A 22,661-nucleotide genomic window follows, 5' to 3' on the forward strand; every position below is an offset into this window, starting at 1 on the left:
CACCACCGCCATTATCACCAGCACCACCACCACCATTATCATCAGCACCACCACCACCATTATCACCAGCACCACCACCATCAGCATCACTATCTCTATACCCACCACCACCACCATCACCAGCACCAGCACCGTCAGCATCACTATATACCTACCACCACCGCTGTCATCATTGTCACTACCACCACTACTGTCATCACCACCACCATTGCCACCACCACCACCATTAGCACCATCAGCATCACTATCTGTATACCCACCACCACCACTATCACCATTGTCACTACTACCACTCCTGTCATCACCACCATCATCACCAGCACCAGCACCAGCACCATCAGCATCACTATCTCTATACCCACCAGCACCAGCACCAGCACCATCAGCATCACTATCTCTATACCCACCACCACCACTGTCGTCATTGTCACTACCACCACTGCTGTCATTACCACCACCATCACCATCATCACCACCACCACCACCGCCATCAGCATCAGCATCACCATCACCATCATCATCTCTATACTCATCACCATCACCATCATTGTCATCATCACACCAGCACCATCAGCATCATTATCTCTATACCCACCACCACCACAGTCATCACTGTCACTACTACCACTCCTGTCATCACCAGCACCACCGCCATGATCACCAGCACCACTGCCATCAGCATCACCATCACCATCTTTGTACTCATCACCATCATTGTCACCACCGCACCAGCACCATCACCACCACCACTATTATCACTAGCACTGCCACCATCAGCATCAGCATCACCATCTGTATACTCACCACCATTACCATCATTGTCATCACTGCCACCACCACCACCGTCCTCTTTATCTCCAGCACCACCATCATCGTCACTGTCACCATACTACTCTCATCCTTACCACCACGCCATCTCTATCACCACCACCATCACCATCATCACCACCGCCATCTCTGTCACCTTCACTGTCACCAGCATCTTTATTGCTGCACCACCATCACCACTCTATCACCACCACCATCTCTGTCACTACCACCAACTGTATCACCACCACCACGATCACTGCCGTCATTACACCACCCCATCTCTGTCACCACTACCATCTCTTATCAGTACCGCCACCACCATCAACACCACACTATCTCTATCACCACCACTGTCACCAGCATGTCTAGCGCCACCACCACCATCACCCCATCATCTCTGTCACACCACCATCACCACCGTGATTGTCACCACCACCATCTCTATTATATCATTATCATCACCACCACCACCACCGCTACCGTCGTCATTGTCACCACTACCACCGCCATCATCATCATCATCTTTTGAGATTTCAACTAACCCAAGACTATTCTCTGAATTTAAAACTATATGTCATGTGTATATGATATATGTGGGTGTACATGAAATATCTATCCTGCGTACACCTTCTTTTCCTCCCTGCCTTTTCCTTGTTCTCAGTGGGTTCTAAGTGGCTCTGAGCAAACCTGCTTCTAGACCTCCACTGCAGGGTGTCCCAGGGCAACCCACTGGGCAGGACAGGCCCTTGCAGGGAGCTGGAGGGGCACATCTGGCCTCTGAGGGTGTCCTGCCTCCAGGAGCCCAGGGGAAGTGAGGCAGATGAAGGTGCCTTGTGCCTGAACTGTAGTTACACTCCACACTGTCTGTGCGGAGGGAGCAGGTGCTCAGCCTGGTACCATCACACCGGGAGCTCGTTATCTGGCCATGGCAGCCTCTGTGCCTCTGATGGGCACATCAGCCTGCAGCTGTGCTTCCTGCTGCTCCCCACTTTGCCCTCTGAGTTTGGGCTCACTTAGAGAGTGTGGCCTAGGGACAATAGTTAGAACAATGTAAAGCCAGCTTGAGGGGGTAGTTTTTAGGGGTGCTGCCTGTCAATGAATCAGTGAGATCTTGCGCCCCCTGTGTTTTGAGGTTTGTGCCTGCATTTCTTTTCTCATTTGGCCACTTACCTCCTCACTTACTGTGCATTTTGGCTGTGTGGGTCCCTGGGCTGGGCTGGGCTGTCCCTAAGGGCTCACTGTGGAGGTGGACAGATGGGCATGTAGATTCCTTTTCTATCCTTGTGTGATAAATTACACAAATTTGGTGGCTGGAAGAACACAAACTTGTTCCCTCACAGTTCTGGAGGCCCGAAGTTCGTAATCTATATTAAGTATGATTGGGCTGAAATCAAGGTGTTGGCAGGGTGTGCTCCCTCTGGAGTGTCAAGGGGAGAATCCTTCCTGCCCTCTTCTGGCTTTTGGTGACAGCCGGCATTCCTGACTTATGGCTGCATCTCTCCAGCCCTCCAAGTAGCGTCTTCATACCACCTTCACTGTCTGTCACATCTCTGCGCCTTCCCTTTGTTTCTTTGTTTCTTTTTTTTTTTTTTGTAGAGATGGGGTTTTGCCATGTTGCCCAGGCTGGTCTCGAACTCCTGGGCTCAAGAGATCCGCCCGCCTCAGCATCCCAAAGTGCTGGGATACAGGCGTGAGCCACCACACCCAGCCTTGGCTTGCTTTCTATAAGGCTGCACGTGACTGCATTTAGTGTAATATAGGATCATCTCCTTATCTCAGAATCCTTAGTTGTGTCTGCAGAGACCCTTGGTTTTGACCCTGTAAGGTAACATTCTACAGGTTTCAGGAATTAGAACATGGGTATATTTTGGTGGGCATTTTCCTGCCTGCCACAGGGACACAGGCAGGTTGTAGAAGCTGGGAAACGTGGAGGAAACTGGATTCCCCTCCAGCCTCCAGAAAGAAGTGCAGCTCCGCCAACATCTTGAGTTCAGCCCAGCGAGGCCTTTTTCAGACTTCCAACTCGCAGGAATGTGTGATGTGAAATGTGTGTGTCTTGAGCCACCAAGCTTGTGGTGATTTGTCACAGCAGTGATAGGAAACCAATGGAGACACCCAGCCAGGGTCTGGGAGCAGGCCCCAGGCCCCAGAGCAGAGTGCCGGGTGGGGGGTGTCTTCTCTGACCCATTTGTGGCTCTGCTGTTCTCAGGAGAGGTTCACCTGCCCCAGCCTCGCCTTGCACCCGAGAGAGCCCGTGTTCCTGGCACAGACCAATGGCAACTACCTGGCCCTTTTCTCCACTGTGTGGCCCTACCGGATGAGCAGACGGCGGCGCTATGAAGGGCACAAGGTACTTCTGTCCTTGTACCCCAGGCGAATGCTGAGCCCCAGCCCCAAGCCTCCTGGCAGTCCTGGATATGGGCCCTGGGGTGCATGGAGCCTCTGTCTGGGCGGATCCTGCTTTCTGTTTCCTGGGTGAGCACATGCCATGTGGCTGGCTGTCTCTTCAAGTCCCTGAGCCACATCTGATCCTCACCCCAGGCCCCAGGTACTGGGCAGGAAGCAGTAGTTGGCTCACACAGACAGGTCTCAGAAGTGGGGGCGGGAACAGGACAGAATGGTCATGGGTATTATTTCTGCATCCTTCCCTTTCCGCACTGAGGCCAGCCTTGCTGGGGTGGAAGGGGCCGGGGGCTTAGTGACTGTCACTGAGGCCAGACCCCTCAGCTGGGCTGGAGCTGGTCCTGCTGGATCTGCTGAACTGGCCTTGGGATGTGGGCCCGCATCAGGGCTCTACAGCCTCATGGGCGGGACTTGGGCTTTGGCCTCAGGGACACAGGGTGCGAAGCCCAGCTCTGCTCCGTCAGCTCGGGGCTTCAGCCTGCTCCTCTGTAGAATGGGCGTACTCACCCCGGCTTGACAGGTGCGGCCTGCTCACCCGCTGTGTCCCTCTCTGCAGGTGGAGGGCTACTCAGTGGGCTGCGAGTGCTCTCCAGGCGGTGACTTGCTGGTGACGGGCAGCGCCGATGGCCAGGTCCTGATGTACAGCTTCCGCACAGCCAGCCGAGCATGCACACTGCAGGGGCACACACAGGCCTGTGTCGGCACCACCTACCACCCTGTGCTGCCCTCCGTCCTCGCCACCTGCTCCTGGGGAGGGGACATGAAGATCTGGCACTGAGCTTTTTGTCACTGAACCTTCCCGATGCCAGCTGGGCTCTGGGACTCCCTTCTTCCTCAAGGGTAGATGAGAGGAATGAGCACAGAGGTTGGCTGTGGGTCCTGGGTACCACCCTCTGAGCCTCAGTTTCCTCATCTGTAAAGTGGGGAGAAAAGTCTGTTTGGCTCAGGAGTGTGAGGACTACACTAGTGAAAGCGCCTGGCGGGCAGCCGGCGATGCCCAATAAATGTGTGTTTTGCTGTTTGTTAAGTGATTTCAGCAACAAGTGTGCATTAGCAGCTTCTTCTTGCCTCCCTCCTCCCAGGCCTGCTGGACCTCTGGAGACTGAGAGAACTGTGCGAGCTTGAGATGGGGTCAGCCCCACTCTGCGGGTCCCAGCAAGGGAGTCCTGAAGTGGGGGTGGTCTGGGTCTTTGATCTGCCCTCAGGGATTCTGTTGGAGCTCAGCGCCCCACCAGCCTCACAGGCCCCAGCCGCTTGCACTCCCCAGGACTGTGGCCAGCTGGGCCCCTGGTTGGCCCAAGCCCTGGGCCCCTTGGGCAGCCTCTTGCCCCGCCATTGTGCGTGCTGCCCATGCAGGTGTGCCCGCCTGGTGAGGGAGCCGCGTGGAGAAGTGAGGGACCCTTGAGGAGCCTGGAGGAACTGGGCTGGGAGGAGGACTGGCTCCTCAGGTGCCTGCACAGGCTGATTAGATGGAACCCCCACCAGAATTGTAACTGAGGGGCTACTCCAGGAGCCCAGGGATCTGCTGACAGGTGAGGGTGGGGCCCACCGGTACCTTGGAAGGCTTCCTGGAGGAGGCAGACCTCAACTTGGTGAAGACAGTGTCCCTGGCAGGGGAGTCAGTGGAGAAGGACAGAGAATGTGAGGAGGCCGCCCATGGGCCAAAGCAGTGGGGGACGCAGGAGGAGGTGGGCACTTGGCTCCCCTTCCCCACTATTCTGTCCCTGCTCCACTGTCACCGTAGCTGAGGCGAGGCAAGGCACCACTCCTCTTCCCAGGTTCATCTCCGCATCTGTAAAGCCAGGCATTAGAAGAGCCAGCCTGTAGGCTCACAGCTAGGGTCAGAGAAGGTCAAGTCTGTGGGGGTGTCCTGGGAGGGGGCTGGAGCTGGCCTGGGGCTGGTGGGTGAAGACCTGTGTGTCAGTGTGTCCAGGGGGTCCTTGGGATCCCTGGGCTCTGCGGGAGGGGTATCCCAGACAGAGGGAGGAGCTGTGCAAAGGCCCCGAGGTGGGGCTTCTGAGGGCTGAGCCTTCCTGCCCCACAGTCACCGCAGAGCCTGACACATGGCAGGCATCCGGTCTACAGCACCTACTGTGTGCCTGTCTGTGGGTGGGGAAGCTGGAGTTGAGCATTGAGGGTGCTGAGTGCACGGCCCCAGTGTCCCCCTACTGTGCCCTGAGGACAGGGTGAGTGGGATCCCCTGGCCCATGTCGGGGCAGGGTCCTCATGACCCACAATGGGAGCACCTTCTGTGTATTTCTTTTAGGCTCAAGAATGGCTGTTTTGGTGAAAAGAGTTGCACCCCGTGCCCGGCGAGCTTGGTCACTGTGGAAAGTGAAGATTGCCACTGGCCTGAGCAAGGCGGTTGGGGGTGGTGGTGCTGAGGCTGGCGTGGGAGATGGGCCGTCCCCACCCTCTGCCCCATGTGGCTGCTGGGGCCTCCCTCTTGTCACGCCTCTGGCCTTTGCCCTTTCTCCTCCTGCTCTGACAGGGGAGCTCCTATGACCTCTGGGGTCCACCCCATCACCCCCACCCAGCAGGCTGATGGTGCCTCAGGGCCTTTGTGCCCACCATCCCCTCCCCCAGCCTCCTTCCCTCAGGGCTTGCTTGGATAGTGTCTTCGTGGAAGCTCCTCTCACCCTCAGCCCCCTTTCCCCACAGAGCCCCCGACCCCACTGATGCCCCACACATGCATTTGTGGTGGAGCACATGCCCCGGGCTGGGGTTCCTGCTCCCTGCTGGTTGCCTGGCCCCGGCACAGAGTGGGCCTTCCACAAATGACTGCAGGCATGGCCCGGTGACAGGACGTGGGCCTGTCTGTGTCCTTCATTGCTGTGTGACTTTGGGCAAGCTGCCTAGCTCCCAATGCCTCAGTTTCTCCTTCTGTGAAACGAGAACACATAATGCCCATCTCGTGGGGATCATGAGGCTGGGTCTGTGTCTCCCGGTAGGGCCTGTGTGTCATAGGCACTCAGGAAGGGGTGCTGGGACTTAGTGTCAAGCTGACCACTTGACGCAGGAGCTGAGTCAGTTTAGGGCAGAGTGCAAATGTGGCTCCCTTCTCAGACCTCGCCTCAGTGGGCCATGGGGTGGTGGGCCTTGTTCCTACCCTTGCTGTCCCTGTCACTCTCTGGGCATTGGCCTTTTCCAGGTTCAATCTCACGGCAGAAGCCACCAGCTGGGGCTGCCGCCCTCATTCATTCCCACTGGACAAGTCCAGGGAAGGACTCAGATTGGCTGACTTCTGTCACACGCATGCTCCACACCCAGGCTCCTTGGGCAGGTGTGGTGGGAACTGTGATTTGTAGCATGGAAAGTAATCTCCTCCCCAAGTGCAGGCCCCTCCTACAAGTATTTTCATGAGGGTGTGTCTCCCCAGCTCCAGGCCTGAGCAGGCCTCAGCACGTGTTTGTGGAATGAATGGATGCTGTGCGAATGAACCCAGACACATGGGGGAGGGAAAGCTGCAGGGGTGGAGGGAGGCCTGGGCTTCTCAGGTCGTTTCTCATTTGCCTTTCCCATCCCCACACCTCACTGCCAGCCCCAGACCTTGGAGTCCAGATGCTCTGCTTCCTGACCCAGTACAAACCCCAGTGGTTTTCCACCTTCCTGATGGTGATTTTGTGATGGAGAATTTCATCGCAGCGTTTGCTGATTGTTCCCTACCGTGATATGTTTGTGTTACCACTGATTTAACATGAGCATCAGTCACAGATGACACTGTGTCAGGCTTCCGAGGGCTGGGATATAGCTGTTGAAAGGCTTCCTGTCTACCTGGGCTCCTGGCCCTGCTCCTGTGCTGGGCACACATCACAGCCTGCCACCTGTGGGACTTGGAGCCAGGAGACCAGCTCATGTCCCAGGGCCATTTCCTGCTGGTCCGAGGCCTTTGCAGGGGCCTTGCTTCTCTAAGCCTTGTTTTCTCATCTGTAAAGTGGGCCTGTGGGGATGAGGAGAGACGAGGCAAAGGAAAGGACTTTGCAGATTGTCACCCAACTTCACTTGGGACAAACGCCATCCACTTCTGTGCACCTGAAGTCCATTTATTTTCCAAGTTGGTGGCCTTGAACCAACCCAAAGCTCTGACCCTTCTAGGGCGGTGGAGGGGGGCACCCAGGGCTCCGCAGAAAACCCACTGTGGCGGTTACTTAGCTCCACCCTCTGTGGGTTTGATTTCTCAACACAGGCCCCTGTGGGAGCCAGCTGGCTGCCAGCCCCTTCCCTTTTTAGGTCATTTTATTGGGAAGAATGGCAGGTGTGCACCATGCTTTTATCTATTTCTTTTTCCAAACACTTTCTTCCAAAGAACATTCTTAAAGACTGACTTTGATCCTTGGCAAGGTGTCAGGGAGTTCACCGTTTGCAGTTTTAAAATAAGAAAGCTAAATTTAGAAAACTTGGAGCAGGAATGAAAAAGGAGTATGGTCTCTTCCCTCCACCCACCTTCCTGGGGCTGAGTGTTCACCTTCATCCTCTCCTAGAAAATCTGAGATGCCAGATCCGAAGCCATCGTGGAGAAAAACGGCTTCACCTCCAGATGCCGTGCAGGCTGTGTGTGCTGGCTGCACTGCTGTGTGCCGGGCGTGGCCATGACTTTTTTCTGAGTGCAGCTGGTGCTCGCAGCTCCTGACAGGGTGTCCATGATCCCCACTGTCCAGCAGAGGAAACTGCTGCCCTGAGGGCAGGGAGCTGTGCCCAAGGCCCTCTGACCCCAAGCCTGAGCTCTTTTTGCACCTGGGATCCCTTCCCAAATGGCCTCCCGTGGGCGCCACCTCCACCTCACTTTGGTTCTCTGTACAGTGGGAGACCCAGCTGCCTAGAGTGTCCCTGGAAATTGCACTGATGAATGTCCTCAGGCTCCAGCAAGGGAAGCTGGCCAGGGGGCCTGGGTCTTGCCCAATGTGACACTGTCAACTGGTGGCAGAGCCCAACCCTGCGCTGCCCTGCTGAGAGCTGAGGAGAAACACACATGGATGTGTGGGCAGGTGGTGGATGTGCAGACAGGGCCTCCCTGAAGGCAAGGCAGGATCTCAGTGCAGGGAGAGGGCAGGGGTGGAGCAGGGAACCCTGTGCCAAGGCCAGCTGCCTGGGTAGATGGGGACTGTCCAAGACTTCCCGTTCAGCTGTGGGGACAGTCCAAGTGCAGAACATCGAAGGGCAGATCCAGAGGGAAACTGCCAGCTCCAGAGCTCAGCCCCTGGAGAGCCCCACAGGAGCACTGAACAGTTTCTGGAACCCTCCAGCTGTCACAGATCTGTGCCTTTTCATGGCTCTGTTCCATTTGCCTAAAATACCTGTTGAACTCCTATTCATCCTTCAATACCCAGAGTGATCCTCTCCTCTGACCCCTTTCATTCGTCCTCCTGGAGCAGTGAGGGCCCTCCCCTCTGAGATGCCTACAGGCCCTGTGTTCTGGAAGCCCTGAGCTGAATGTTACACTATCTGCCTTCCTCCCCCACCTCTGAGTTCCTTGTGGGCAGGGCCAGGTCCCTGAGGCCAGCATGAGGCTGCCAGCTGACAACAGCACCAGGGAAAGGAGGGGGGCACTGAGACCCAGCCCAAGGGATCCTGTGAGAGAAGAGCCACCGGTCAGAGCCACAGGTGCTCCTAAGTCTCAGGGCCCTGCTGAGCCAGCTTTGAGCCATGAGAATTGGGGATAGTGAACCAAGGTCCCCCAGCCTCAGCACCACAAGGAGCAGTGTCCTGACTGCGGTGTACAGCAGGCAGGCCCCCACCCCGGGGGTGTCAGCCTGACCCTGCCGCTGCGAGCCATGTGGACCCTCTCCTTCCTCTTCTCTCCTGCGCTCGAAGGCTGCCTGGCTCTGCAGCCAAAGTCACCGTCCCTACCCAGTCCTAGGCAAGGACCTAATGGTCCTGGCTGCTCCGGGAACAGGACACCTTGGAGGCCCGGCTGTGGCAGGCGTTGCAGTCCAGGCAGGAGAGCCCTGTGAGGTGTGGAGGCCATCTCGGGGGCCGCAGGCTCTGAGGTGGCAATGTGGGGGCCAACACCCTGGGTCTGGCCCCCCAGATCTGGGCCAAGGCTGCCGCCTAGGGCAGGTATGTCTGGTTCGGTAGCCCCCAGGAGTGAGACCTGGGCGGGGCCTTTGTCACCTAGAGGTGGGAGAGCCAGGGCACCCCTCTTTCTGGCCTCAGCTTTCCCACGTCTGGGTGACAGAAATCTCACAGCTGACACTGGGGTGGCTGAAGCTTGGGTTCCCCTCTGGGAATGCCTCTGCCCACCGGGTGCCAGTTATTTCTCTCTCCCATCCTCTTGGCTGCCCCCAGCTCAGTGAGGGCTGTAGCCCCTGTTCTGCCCACAGGCCCCAGAGAGGAGAACAGAATCCCAAACCTCTCCAAGCTTCCTCCGGCTCAGGGAGGCTGCTTCCTGGGGTGGCAGCTATGGCTGGAGAAGACACAGCCTGGCTGGCTCTGGCTTCTTCTGCAGAGGAAGGGGAAGGGCAGGGATGCAGGGAGCCACGGCTGATGCCCACTCTCCTTGGAGTGGTCTGACCATAGGCAGAGCCACGCTAGAGCTACACACAAAGCCAGACGTGCCAGGGAACCTCCAGACACGAACCTGGGTGAGGTGCTCCTCACTGGGACATGCCCCCAGGCACCTACAGAGACAGCTATAAAGGCCCTCTTGGGGAGGGGCCTCCATCCTCAGCCTTGAACCCACACATGCACCTCTTCAAGGGCAGGGATGAGCGTGTGTCCAAGATGAGCAGGCGTCCAGAGAAACAGGGCCGCCGGAGCGGGAACCACGAGGAGGCCTGCACAGACCACACGGTCCAGTCCCAGACCAGCTTGTGAAATGGTTGTGCCCACTGTGTTGATAGAAATAAGAGACGAGCTGGAAAATATCTCCAGGGAATGGGAAGCTAAGAAAGTGGCACTGTGGATTTGTAAAACAACCAAGTGGAACCTCCAGAAATGAAAAACATGAATAACTGAAACGAAAAGCTCAGCGGCTGTGTGTGGCGGCTGAATAGACACAGGAGAGAATTAGTGAGTTGGAAGACAGATGATGCGCAGTGTAGCGGGGAGAGCGCAGCAACCACGGAGGGTGTGGGGAGGGGCGGCAGGGCCCGCTGCAGGCCTGGGGTGGCACAGGGTATGGAGAGGGGTGATAGGGACCGTTGCAGGCCTGGAGTGGCACAGGGCATGGTGGGGGGTGACAGGGCCACTGCAGGCCTGAGGTAGCACAGGTCTGGGAAACAAACCCGGAGGGAGAAAACAGAGAGAATGGGCAGAGAAATGTTTTTAAAAAAATAATAGTTGAGAATTTTTCAGAACTGGTGAAGTCCACCAATCCACAGATGTGACTCCCTGAGGATCCTCAGAAGGATTCCTAAGAAGGAACTCCACACCCAGACACACCTCAGGGAAACCGCAGAAAGCCAAAGTCAAAGAGAAAATCTTAAAGAGCTGGGCAAAAGAAAGCAATTTTTTTTTCTAACCAATGGAGCGGCTCCTGGACTGACAGCCAGTTCCCAATACCAGCAGGAAGACGGGCAGAGCGGCAGCATCCCCTGTGCCCAGGGAAAAGGCCACCTGCCGACATTCCACCGCAGCCCCAGTACATCTCAAGGAGCAGAAGCCAAGTCTGAGACACGAGGATTAGGGGCCAGGAAATCGGTGGGGCAGTGCGCAGGAGCATGAGATGAAAGAGCTGTTGTATCCAGTGGGTTGGGAAAAGCAGGAGAATCCACACCCTAGATAGGAACATTGGATGCCCGGGTGGGGACGGGGTGTTATGGGGATGGGGTGTGAAGTGGGGTTAAGGGGCCCAACTTGGCTGCAGAGAGCAAGGCTGGGGAGGGACACCAGGGACCCCAGGTTCCCGAGACCAAAAGGCAGGAGGAGGAGAAACAGCCCAACCCAGATTCTTTCCACCGGTGTCTTTTATTAATGAATGCAAAATACAGTACTAACTGACAGGGCATGCATCAGAGACAACAGGAATGCAAGCTACAGAAACCAGGAATGGAGGGCCTCATCATGTCTGAGGTAGAGTAAGACGGTGTCAGGGGGCGGACCCGGGGGCGGAGATGAGCACCGGCCGCACTGGGGCATCATCCCGGCCCACCCGGGACTATGGGCCGTGGGAGGGCTCAGGGCGGTGTGGTGGCCACACTGCGAAAAATGGATTTTTAAAATACTTCATAGCCCCGAATTTGTTTCAGCTCCCTCTTCGTGGACACAACTTCAGGGTTCCCTTGTCACTGGCTTGCGGGGGTGGTCTCCCCACTTGCAGAGTCTGGTCTCCACAGGACACCGTCCTTCCCTTCCCTTCCAAGGGGCAGGCCCCACGCACCCTCACCCAAAAAATAAAGGAGCTTTGTGTTGAAAACGCCAAGGCAGCCGTCCAGGGAGCTGGAGGCCAAGTGCGTTAAGAAAGACCCTTTTTCTCTATAAAAATAGTTTCGCTTTATAAAAGGGGGGATGCTCCTCTCACATGGGGGAAGGACGTGTGAAAAACGTTCTAAGTGGAGTTCCACGGGGCGGGGCTGGGTGGACACCGTGGTGTGGGGGATCCTCCTCTCAGGCCTACAGGGTTGGGGAGGAGAGGAGGTGCGGGGAGGAACAGACTCCTCGTTGTTGGCAGGGGCGGGGGAACAGCGGGGGCTGGGGAGAGGTGAGGCCGGCCCCTCTGGGGCACGTGGGCTGGCGGGGAGGGGCCCACGGCCAGGCCTGCACGCAGGCACTCAGTTGAGCAAGGTTCCGTAGAGCTGGGCCTTGGTGAGGCTGTCCTTGCGGCTCAGCCCCGAGCCACCAGTCCGCGGAAAGGCCTGCTGGGGGCTGAGGCGGGCAGCAGGATGCATTTCCGGGGAGGCCTCCATGGAGCTTGGCTCCAAGGAGTCCCTGGAACCCTGCTCGGGCTCAGGGCTGCTGGCGGCCCCACACAGCTGCACCCCGAGCCTGTCCCCGTCCCCCCCCTCGCTGGGTGCGTAGCCGGGCAGTGGGTCAGCCGAGCGGCCGGGGCTGAGGCTCAGGTCGCCGCCCGCCCGCAGGAAGCAGGGCTCTGCCAGGTGGCCCTGGGAGAGGTCGTCCCCCTCGGAGAAGCTGTCGGCCTTGTAGCTGGCGTAGAGCGGGCTGGCGCGGCCGTCGGCCTTCTTGCCCGGGCTGCCCCCGGCCCCGCCGTAGTAGCGTTCAGAGAAGCTGCAGGGTGAGGCGCGGCCGGCGGCGCTCACCGGGTAGGAGTAGGCGCCGATGTCCTCCACGCTCAGGGGACGCCACTGGCCCCTCATGTCCTCCCCGGGGAGCCGGGCGGTCCCCGGCTTGGCCCGCAGGCTCCACAGGTTTGGGGGCATCAGGGCCTGCTGGGGACCCGGAGAGGCCGGGAAGCGGAAGGTCTCGGCCGGGTACGGTGACATGGTCCGCCCGAAGCCTGGGGCCACTTCGGCCTCCAGCGGGGCCGCCACGGCGGCCGTGGCCTTGGCAAAGCGCGGGCTGCCCTCGTAGGTGGTGGCGGGTGGCTTGCGGTCGAAGAGCTCGTCGCGGCTGTTCAGGTAGATGGCCTGCTGCGACGCGGTCAGCGTGCTGGCCTGCGCGTGCTCCTTCTCCTCCGACGTGGCGCTGAAGCTGGAGTAGGAGCTGGACGTGGGCAGTGAGCCCGCGTAGCTGGGGAAGGCCTCGTGCTGGAAGCCCGCCGGGAAGGCCGCCGCCTCGGCCTCCTCCTCTTCCTCGGCCGCGCTGTCAGTGGAGTTCTGGGCCCGCAGGAAGCCCACGTCGGTCACGGGCGCGTCCACGCTAGGCCGCCGGTCTCGCCGTCGCTCCTCCGGGCAGTAGAGGGCTGTGTCACTGCAGTAGATGTCTCCCTTGTAGGGGGGCCGCGGGCCTGGTTTCTCCACCCCGTCGCAGAAGGCCAGGTCGCGGGCCGAGGCATCGGACAGGCGGGAGGACAGGCTGGCGGGGTCCGGCTTCTCCAGCACCTTGGCAATGACGCAGGTGGGGACGCTGTCAGCGTAGGCCGGGTGGCAGAGTGGGGATGGCAGGCTGCAGCCGTGCTTCTCCATGTGCAGGCTCACGCGCTCCTGGAAGTCGGAGGGCAGCTGGAACGGGTGCGAGGAGGGGGACGGCGGGTACAGGGTCACTGTTAGCATGGCGGCCTAGCCCTGGCCCTGAAGCTGAGGACTGATGTTAGCCATGACAGACAGGCAGACAGACGAGCGGGGCCCTCCCGGCTTCTCAAATCACACCAGGGGGAGCCTGGATCCAGGACGCTGTACTGAACAAGCTCCCAGGGGTGTGGGTGCTGTGACTGCCTGGGGATCCTGGGTCACCTCTCCCCACCCCACTCTGATTGGGCCCAGGAGAGCCCAGAAGCTGCAGTCGCCTGGAGAAGCCGGAACCCAGGTCAGATTCAGGCCCCACTCAAGGCTCCACCCCCACCCCCTCCACCCCACCCATTTTGTGCCCAGCAAGGGGTTGACTTGCTCTCCCAGGCCCGTGGGTTTTATGGGTTCTACTGGGGGCATGACCCACTCCCCAGCCCCCCAGTCATGCTGCTGGAGCGCTCCTGAAGAAGACAGACTCAGATGCAACAAAGATTGAGGGCCAGGGCTGAGAGTGCCTGGTGCCATGTGGGGGTGTCCCGCTACTGTTTGATCTATTTTGTGAGTTTCTCAGGCATGGCCCAGGACCAGGGGAAAGGAACACGGGCCTGGCTGGGAGATTGCACGTGAGGGGAGGGTCGGGGAGCGGGGCGCGCAGGGTGCGGTGACCATAGGTGGGCAGGGGTGGGCCGCTGGCCCATCTTCCCTTGGCATCAGACAGGCCTGGTTCTGGGTCCTAGCTCTGCTACCTGTCTGCCATGTGGCCTCAGCCACGCCCTCTTTCCTGATGCTTTCTTTCTGAAATAGGCACTGTCAGTCATCGTGCCCAGCCACAGGCTCCTGCGAAGCTCCACAAAGGTCACTCTGCCGTGTCAGCGCTCAGTGGAAGCAAGGACCTGGAGCAGCCCCCCAAAGGAAACAGAGGGCAACCGGCAGCCGGGGTGGGCCAAAGGGACTCTGGTGAGGGCCAGGGGCTGCCCGGCTGTGTGAGGTGGGGGTGCCTTTGGCGGCCCCTCCAATGTCATGACCCCACAGGAGCAAGGGGGACAGAGGAGGCTCAGGCTCAGCCGGCATCTTCCTCCTCAAAGATGGGAAATGGCTTTGGGGTGGCACTGGCACAAAAGGAGCCCGGTGGTCCCGGGGCGGGGAGGGCCTGGCTGCGGGGCCACGTTACCTCAGACACCTTGTGGACCCTGCCGTAGGTCTGGCTGCACTGCAGCAGCTGGGCCGCTAGATTGCAGTCCTTCCTATAGAGCTCCTAAAAGACAAGAGAAGGCGATCGGCGCCACTCACCCCAGCCAAGGCCCTGCCGCCCTGACCAGCGCCGAGTGGCCAGCGGGGGCAGTGGTGTGCACAGGGCCTGCTGTGTGCTCAGCAGAACAGGGACCCACTGCTGGCTCCGGCCCTCTCTGGGCTCCACACTCTTGCCTGCAAAATGAGAGCCTCGTTCTGACCTGGGGCTGCTGGAGCATGGAGGGCCCTGCCGCTGCCCTAGCTGGTGCCCTCGGGGCCCTGCCAAGAGGGGAACCTCCCACAAGGTGGGGGGCAGTGGTCAAAGAAGGAGCCCCAATGGCCCTGAGCTCCCAGGGGCCCCTCAGGCTCGTAGAGCAGGCCTGGTCTCCCTGTCCCTGTCCCTCGGGCTCCCGGCGTCCTTCCAAAGATGACTGGGTGGGAGTGCCAGGCAGGAATGGGAGGCAGGATGAACCCCCAGCACCTTCCACCCCGCACTTCAGACTTGCTGCTCACAACCCTCTTCCCAGACTGTGGCTTGGAAACAGTGTGGCTGCAGGGCTGGGCAGGGACCGGGCAGGTGTGTGACCCCAGGCCCAGGCGGGTGCTGGCTCAGCCTCCTGAGCTGAAAACAGATGCAAACAGTAGGACTCAAGGGGTGTGGCTTCGCCACTGAAAATCTCTGTTGCATGTGCCTGTGTTTGGGGCTTGCGTTCCTGCCTCTCCGGGGTCCCCACTGCGAGGGCTCTGACAGCTAGCCCTCGGGTGGCCCGGAGGCCCTGTGACCCACCTGAGCTGCCCCATGGCTGCTCCTGGCGAGGGCTGGCCACAGTCCCAACCCAACCAGCACCAGGCATCCTGCTGTCCAGGCAAGGCTGTCTCTGACACAGGCACCTTTCTGTCCCCCCACCACGGCCCTGGAGCCTCCCTCACTGAAGGCTGGTGCCCCCAACTTGGCCTACACGGTGGAGGGAGTCGGAGTCGCCAAGCCCCTCTCAGTGCCCCCGGGGCCTCCTAGGAACAGAACAGCACGGCTGCCTGAGACCTGAGAACTGACCCCTTGTGTGACCCCAGTCACCCGGTTGCCCCTGGCACCAGAGGGCTGCAGGCACTGCCCAGCCAGCCCAGGTCTGCCACAGAGCCCCACCAGCCACAGCCAGGAGCGGCTACCACTGGGAAGCCGGTGCCATGCCCATAGCCCCTGGGGCACCTGGCTGAGTACCCAAGCCCCTGGGCTGTCCATGTCTGAGGTGGCCAGCTCTGGGACAGCTGGGAGCCTTTCCTGAGCAGCCGCAGCTGCTGGCTCGGGGAGGAAATGCTCACGGGACACTCTGGCAGAGCGAACAGGTGGAGGCAAGCACTCTGGCTGCCCAGGGCCCGGGGCTGCTGGAGTAGGAGTCCCGAGGTTGAGTTCTGGCTCCGTCTGCGAGACACCACCTGGGTCACCTGGGAAACCACTCAAGCTGGCCATGCCTTAGTTTCCTCATGTGCTCCAACCCTGCAGAGAGGCCCCCAGGACTAGTGTCCACTTACGTAAGGGGCCTGGCCTTGTCACGTTAAGTAGCACCTGCTGTCCCGAGCCCATGTCCTCCTGTCCTCCTGTTAGAGCCACACTCCTTAGAAGGGTGGCCTGTGTCTGGAACCACTGCTCCACTCCACCAGCGACCTCCAGTTCCCCAAATCCCAGTGCCTCTCCTTGGCCCTCTGACCTGGTCTCTCAGCAGCTGGCAAGCCAGCCGGCCAGGGCATTGACTGCAGCCCCCTTCTCAAGTGGCTGTCAGGCCACCATACTCGCCTGGTGTCCCCCAGCCTACTGGCCACTCCCTCCCAGGCATCCTTGCTGGTCCCTACTCCGTCCTGGGGCCTCCCTGCTTCTCATCTGCATGCTGCCTCGGCAGTCTCCGCCGGCATGCCGGCCTTCACACTCAACTCCAGACCCGGGCCTTCTGCTGCCCTGGTGACATCTCCGCTCCAAGGGCTCCTGTGTATCTCCCACCCAGCTCCTGTCCCTCCCCAGCTGTCCCCAGCCAGGAAATGGCAGGCAACTCCTTTTGTTTGGGCTCTGAATCCTGTAGCTGGGTTGGACTCAGCTCTTCTTCTAACAACCCACATCCTAAATCTTGGTTAGTCCTGTTGATTCTATTTTCAAAACACAACCAGAATCCCAGCCCTCTGCCCAGTTCCACCATCACCTGAGCCACCATCATCTTTTGGACTATGGCCCTGGCCTCCTCCTGATCTTCCTGCTCCTGTCCTCGTCCCTACAGCCTGTTCCCAGCATGGCAGCCACGTGAGCCCTGGGAAGCTACATGTGCAATCACGTTGCTCCTCTGTTTTAAGAACCCTCCATGGCTCCCCACTGCACTCAGAATAAAGCCCAGGTTTCTGAGAGGAGCCTCTACAACATTGTCTCCTATGGTCTTTCTGACCTCAGACCCTGGCTCCCCCTCCCCCTGGGCACTCTTTGGCCCCTTTGGGATCCTCCAAGTTAACCAGATACAGCTGCACACCACGGTTGCTTCTGCCTGGAAGCAATGCTTTTCCCACGGATGTCTGCGTGGCTGGCTCCTTCACTCCCTCAGGTCCTGGCCCAGCAGCCCCTTCCAGAAGCACCCTCTTGAAATCTGCAGGCCCTACAGGTGGCGACTCCCTGGTACCGTTCTTCGCTTTCTGTTTCTCTACAGCATTTCACACTTCTAACATACCCCAGAGTTTGCCCCACTCAGATGTGAACTCCACGTGGGCAGAGGTGTTTTTTTTTTGCCTGTGTTGTTCACACCATAATCTTGGAGCCTAGTAGGGTCTGGCAAGGAGTAGAAGCTAATTCGTGAATGCAGAGGCAGCTGTCCGGGGTCTGTGGAGGGCAAGTGGGCCCATCTCACAGGGTCCCTGAAATTAGGCCCCATGGGCAGCCACACGGCTGTGATGCGACACTGGGACTGGCCAAGGGCAGGAGTCCTGAGTGGCCATGACCCCGCCTTGGGGTCAGGAAGCCTTGCCTTGAATGGGATAATATGGCCCCGCATCCCCTAGCTCAAGTCCTTACAGCAGAGGGTCTGTTTAAGGACACCCTTGGCGTCCTCAGTGAGACAGCCCCATCCTTCCCCAATTGCACCAGGTCCTTCTCAAAGCCCTGACCGGCCTGTCCATCCACCTGTACCCTGCACCAGCCCCTTGAGGCTGGGGCCGAAGCAGCTGAGCTCAGGACCCTTCAGAGTCAGAATGTGCCTCCCAGTGCATCCTGGGAAGCCCTCGCCTGGGCCCACCAGCAGCCTTCCATGGGCCAAGTGTGCGCGGCACTCACGTTGTCCTCCGACAGCTTGTCGATGGTCACCTTGGCTTCTAGAAGGTGGCTGTTGAGGGCAACAATCTCGTGGCTCAGCGCACGCTTCTCCTCCTCATAGTGCTGGCCCTGGGGGTGGGACAGTGGGGGGAGGAGGCCCGTGGTTGGCTCCTGGCGGGCCAACCCAGTTGCTCGATTGCACCCCCTGTTTTGTCCCTTGTAGCCATGAATGACAAACACTTAGAGGGCCAAGGGTGTGGGGTTTATGAGCACAGACAGACCCTGGTTCAATTCCTGGGTCCAACACTGCCAAGCCACACAGCCTTGGGGACATCACTGCCTCTGAGCCTCAGTTTCTCATGTGCAACACAGAGGTGACAGTGTCCTGCCTCAGGAGCTGGGAGTGGGGATGGAGGACAGATGACTTGTGCCTGGCATAGAGCCCAGCCCACCTCACTGGACAGATTGGGAAACTGAGGCTCAGAAAGGAAAGGGCCTGTGTCCAGGCACGCAGGCAGAAAGGAAACTTCTTCATCCTAGTGAGGGAGTGGCATCAGAAACCCACACCCTGCCCCTCTTGGACATGTCCCAGCAGTGTGTTCACAGAGAAAATGGCGACCCCACTGAGGTCATCTGCAGGTGGTGTGAGGGTCCCCACAGAGGGGTCCCCATGAGAGGCGGAGCTGGGGCTCAAACCTGCCTCTGGCTCACCCAGGGCCTGAATTCGGGCCTCTCTATCCTCCCTCCTGGGCCCAGGTCCTTGGACCGGCAGGCTGAACTGGGGGGCCTGTTCCCAGTTTATGTCCTCGGTCCATAGCCCCTCTTACACACCCTCAAGCTGGAGTGCTCGCACTCGCTGCTCAGGCAGCACAGGGCAGCCCTGGACCCAAGTACTTCCTTAGCCTGAGAGCACCCACCCCGCTGCACATGTTCCGTGGAGAAAGGGGTGGGACCAGCAAGACCTGTGTCCCAGCTCCTAAGTGGCCTAGGGGTGTCAGCTGGGTGGCTCCCCCAGGGAAGGAGGTGGGGGGTGGGGGAGTGGGTGCTGCGTGGTGGCCTCACCATGCGGTACAGCTTGTCCTCCAGCTCCTGGTTGATCCTCTGCAGTGCCATGTAGTTGCTCTGAATCCTGGCGCAGGAGGCAATGGGGTCATTGCCATGCCAGGCCTGTCCCTCCCACGACCCTTATGGCCGCACAGCCTGCTGAGCAGGGTGGGGCTGAATTTGGACCTCCTGAGCTCACCCCACCAGCTTCACCCTGGTGGAATGTGTGCCCCTCTGCACACAGCAGAAAACATCCCATTAAAGCAAACTTTTGTAGAAGCCTTTCCTAGGCCAGGGCCCAGGACTGTATTTCCCCCTCCATCCCGGGACCCCCTGAAGATGGGAAGGCTTGTTATTCACAAGAGACTCTGTCCCATCCGCACGCGGAGCCAGTTTACTCACATTTGACCCACAATTCTTACACACCTGTTACGGGGTTGACAGTTCAAATGCAAATGAGCAGGGAAGAAACTTAACACTATGTGATGGGCCCTGGGGTGAGGCTGGAGACATCACAGTGAACAAGACTTGGTTCTGCTGGGAAGGAGTGGAGCTGAGTGTCAGGTGGGAATCAGGTGCTTGGAGATTCCATTGCTGGTGGGAAGGGGCGTGGGGATGGTGTCCAGCCTCAGACAACCTGTGTATCGTGTTATGGCCCCTGTCTTGCCAATAGGGAAACTGAGGTGAAACTTTAATTGCTTAAAGCAGTAACTGGCAGGGCCCAGATTTTAACTGAGGTCTGACTGCACTGCCGAAGCTTGGTTTCCACATGAATGGAGGGTGACATTCAAAACACCCAGGAGGTGGGGCTGTTCGGAGAGGGACAAACCCTCTCCCTATGGCAAGTCCTCCCTGGGGGCAACACCAGCCTATTCTCTACAAATATCTAAAACAAATCAAGCGAACAGCAAAGGTTGCATGCTTCTTGCATTTTCTGTTTAAGAAGATGGGAAAGTGCATATTACATTTCAGAAAAACATCCATTTTAAATGTGCACAAGAAAACTGCTTTTAGAAAAGTTTGGTGTTTGAGGGAGTCCGGCACACCTGGATCGACACTTCATTAGCCCGTACGCGCTCAAGGGAATGGTCCCTAAACTGGTTCATCTCCGGGATAGACACAGCTTTTCCCATCAGGACCCAGGGGACCATGGCTGGGCCCCGGGTGGACCAGTCTGGGTCTGGAGATCTGCCGGGTTCAAATCTTGGCTCAGCTGCTCCACAGTGTGACTTTGGAGGAAGAGCTTCCCCTACCAGAACCTCTGGACTCCCCATCTGAGTGGGGTCAACAGCCAGGGTAAGAGGGGAGCACCGCGTGCGGCTTCCCGGGCCTCGGGCCCTGCCCCGCCCCGGCCCTCGCCCCGCCCAGTCCCGCCCCGGACCGGCCCTCGCCCCGCCCCTCACCTGCGCAGCTTCTCCGTGACCTTCTCCAGCTCCTCCTGCGCGCGCCGCAGCTCGATCTCCAGGTAGTGGCGCGTGGAGTCGAACTCGGTCTCGAGCTTCTCGAGCTTGTGTGTGGTGTAGGACAGCCGCTTGCGCAGCTCGCCCTTCTGCTCCTGCAGCGCGCTGCAACGACATGGCGGCGGCGGGCCGGGCCGCGGCGCTGAGCGGGGGAAACTGAGGCCCGCAGGCCAGCCGGGGCGTGCCGCACTAACACGCGAGTACCTGCGCGCGCGCGCACACACACACACACACACACACACACTCACACACACGCAGCCTCCCGGGCGTCACTGAAGACCACGGCGCCCCAGAGTCAGGGACTCTGACCCTGAGCTAGTCTGGCCTGGGCGGTTCCTCAGACTCCACCAGTGCCCCTCTCACAGGTAAATCCCTGGTGGTGGCTGGAGGAGTCTTTGACCCCAGAACCTGGCCAGTGTGTTGGGGGCGGTTTAAAGGACCCAGGTACAAAGAGCGCCCATCAGCACCCAGGCTGTCTATCACAGAGCTGGCCCTGGGTGGCACAGGTGACTGGGGCCCTCACTCCTGCTCCTCCACAGTGCTAGGTTGGGATCGCTGAGGCCCAGAGTCAGCAGTGCCACGCCCAAGACCAGACCTGTTTTCCCCAAAACGGCTGTGTGGCCCCGGGACCCTGGGTCACTTCTCTGGGCCAGAGAGAGGTTTGGTGGCAATGGCCCATGCCCAGGCAGTGTCTGCCACCATGGCTGCATGCAGCACGGGAAACCTGGCAAGGTCCTGGCCTGCTCAAGTTCCCCTTCCTCCAGGAAGCCTTCCAGAAGCCCAGACAGTTCTTAAGGCTCTATTTTCTTCCCCCAGAATGGGGTCTCCTGGAGGGTAGGACCCCAGGATGCAGAGCCCCACATGCTCAGGAAACAGAGACCCACCACGACCCACTCTTCTGAGCCGCCTGCCAACAATTCACCTGAACTAAAGCTGTGCAAAGGCAAGAGGATAGTGTGGGGGCCTCCAACAGGGATGGCTCGGAGCTCCCCAAGGCAGGGGCTACCTTCCTGTTGGCTGGATCAGATCAGGGTCGCAGCCAGCAGTTCTTTCCTTGCAATGGGTGCACAGCCCAGGGGCTATCTGGGACCATCTTTTGGATTGTGTTGCTGTGAGATAGGGGCGGGACAGGCAGAAGTCCCAGGTGTCATGCAGGAAACTTGAGGTGTGGGAGAGGGCCTGGAACCCTGACTCTGCCCAGATGTGCTGTGGGACCTTGGGCAAGAGCCCGCGTTCTTGTGATATTCCCGACCCAAACCCAAGTGAGGGGAGTAGAGGGCAGGCAGCAGGCTCCCAGTTCCCCTGGGGCCACCACTGTCCCCCAGCCCCGAGCAGAGGCATCTTCTGTCTGGGCCCTGTGAGTAAACTGCATGTGGCACCGCGGGCACACACCCAGCAAGCCTCCAGGAAGCACTCTTGGATTCCTGCCCAGGGCTATATTTTTAAAAACAAATAAAAATAAAGCGTCGCTTACGTTTTTGAGAACCTCAGAGAAGGGCAGGGCGGGTATTCCCAAGAGTCAGTCCCCACAAGAGGATGTAGAGTAACAAGCAAAGAGGGAAGCCCTGAGGCAAAGTGCCACAGCTGCCCACGTGGGTCTGCCTCCGGGAGCGCTCTCCGGGACAGTGCTCAGGCCTCCTTCCACCTCCTCCAGGCAGCCTTCCGTGGCCACCCCACTTCTAGCACTCCATAGCTACAGGTCCCAGGCTGCTTCCCAGCACAGACCTGTCCTCCCCAGGGAGGTGGTGAGCTTCCCGGGGACTCCTATGCCATCGTGGGCTCCTAGGGCAGGCACAATGGGCTGCGCAGCAGCCCCTGAAGTCGACTGTTCCCTGTAGGGGCTCCTGGTGTACCCACAGCCCTCGGGAAGAGGTGAGGGCGTCGTCCATCTACCCACGTGGCCACCTCAGCCCCGAGTCCTCACCCCTTCTCCAGCCTCACCCCAGGCCTCACTGACCAGCCTTAGGTCCTTGCTATTCTGAGATCTGCACCCCCAGCTCACTGTGCCCCCTCACCCAGCCCTGCCCCTCCTGGTCACCCTGAGGTCCCTACCCTCACCTCTCAGAGCCAGCAACCTGTCTGAGACCTCACAGCCGGGAGTAAGACAAACCCTGCCCCTGCCCCGGGAGCCTGCGGTCCAGAGGGGAGGCAGACAATGAGCTAGGCAGGGATTCTCCACGGGGCAGGTATAGGAGGGGAGGACGAAGGGGCTGTGGGGTGGGCTCGGGGCAGACATCTCACAAGTCAGGCAGTTTCACAGAGCCTCAGTTTACCCCTGGCCTTTGGATGGCCTTCCAGATACAGCAGTCACCTCCCTGTTCCACCAGCCCTTAAATACTGCTCCCCCTCCCCAAGTCCCTCACACCCAACCAC

The 22,661-nt window shown here is 59.3% G+C and overlaps 2 protein-coding genes across 16 annotated transcripts in view; one reads left to right on the forward strand and one right to left on the reverse strand.

The window, feature by feature from the left end:
* The window catches only part of WDR25 (WD repeat domain 25), a 155,184-nt gene extending 150,928 nt beyond the window's left edge, over window positions 1–4,256 (forward strand). For all 5 annotated transcript variants that reach the window (XM_054448334.2, XM_054448332.2, XM_054448333.2 and 2 more), the window contains 2 exons: window positions 3,020–3,160; window positions 3,770–4,256. In XM_054448334.2, the coding sequence (XP_054304309.1) occupies window positions 3,020–3,160; window positions 3,770–3,991 (363 nt within the window). In that variant the 3' untranslated portion in view covers window positions 3,992–4,256. The remainder of the gene's footprint in view (window positions 1–3,019; window positions 3,161–3,769) is intronic.
* Window positions 4,257–11,099: 6,843 nt separating this feature from the next.
* The window catches only part of BEGAIN (brain enriched guanylate kinase associated), a 49,807-nt gene continuing 38,245 nt past the window's right edge, over window positions 11,100–22,661 (reverse strand). For 4 of the 11 annotated variants that reach the window (XM_054449015.2, XM_054449011.2, XM_054449016.2 and 1 more), the window contains 5 exons: window positions 20,232–20,393; window positions 18,847–18,913; window positions 17,806–17,913; window positions 14,446–14,529; window positions 11,100–13,268 (listed from right to left, as the gene is read on the reverse strand). In XM_054449015.2, the coding sequence (XP_054304990.2) occupies window positions 11,922–13,268; window positions 14,446–14,529; window positions 17,806–17,913; window positions 18,847–18,913; window positions 20,232–20,393 (1,768 nt within the window). In that variant the 3' untranslated portion in view covers window positions 11,100–11,921. The remainder of the gene's footprint in view (window positions 13,269–14,445; window positions 14,530–17,805; window positions 17,914–18,846; window positions 18,914–20,231; window positions 20,394–22,661) is intronic. The other 7 variants (XM_054449022.2, XM_054449021.2, XM_054449018.2 and 4 more) reach the window with 5 other exon arrangements.

The sequence above is a fragment of the Pongo pygmaeus genome, chromosome 15 (genome assembly GCF_028885625.2).
Source record: "Pongo pygmaeus isolate AG05252 chromosome 15, NHGRI_mPonPyg2-v2.0_pri, whole genome shotgun sequence".
NCBI lineage: Eukaryota > Metazoa > Chordata > Mammalia > Primates > Hominidae > Pongo > Pongo pygmaeus.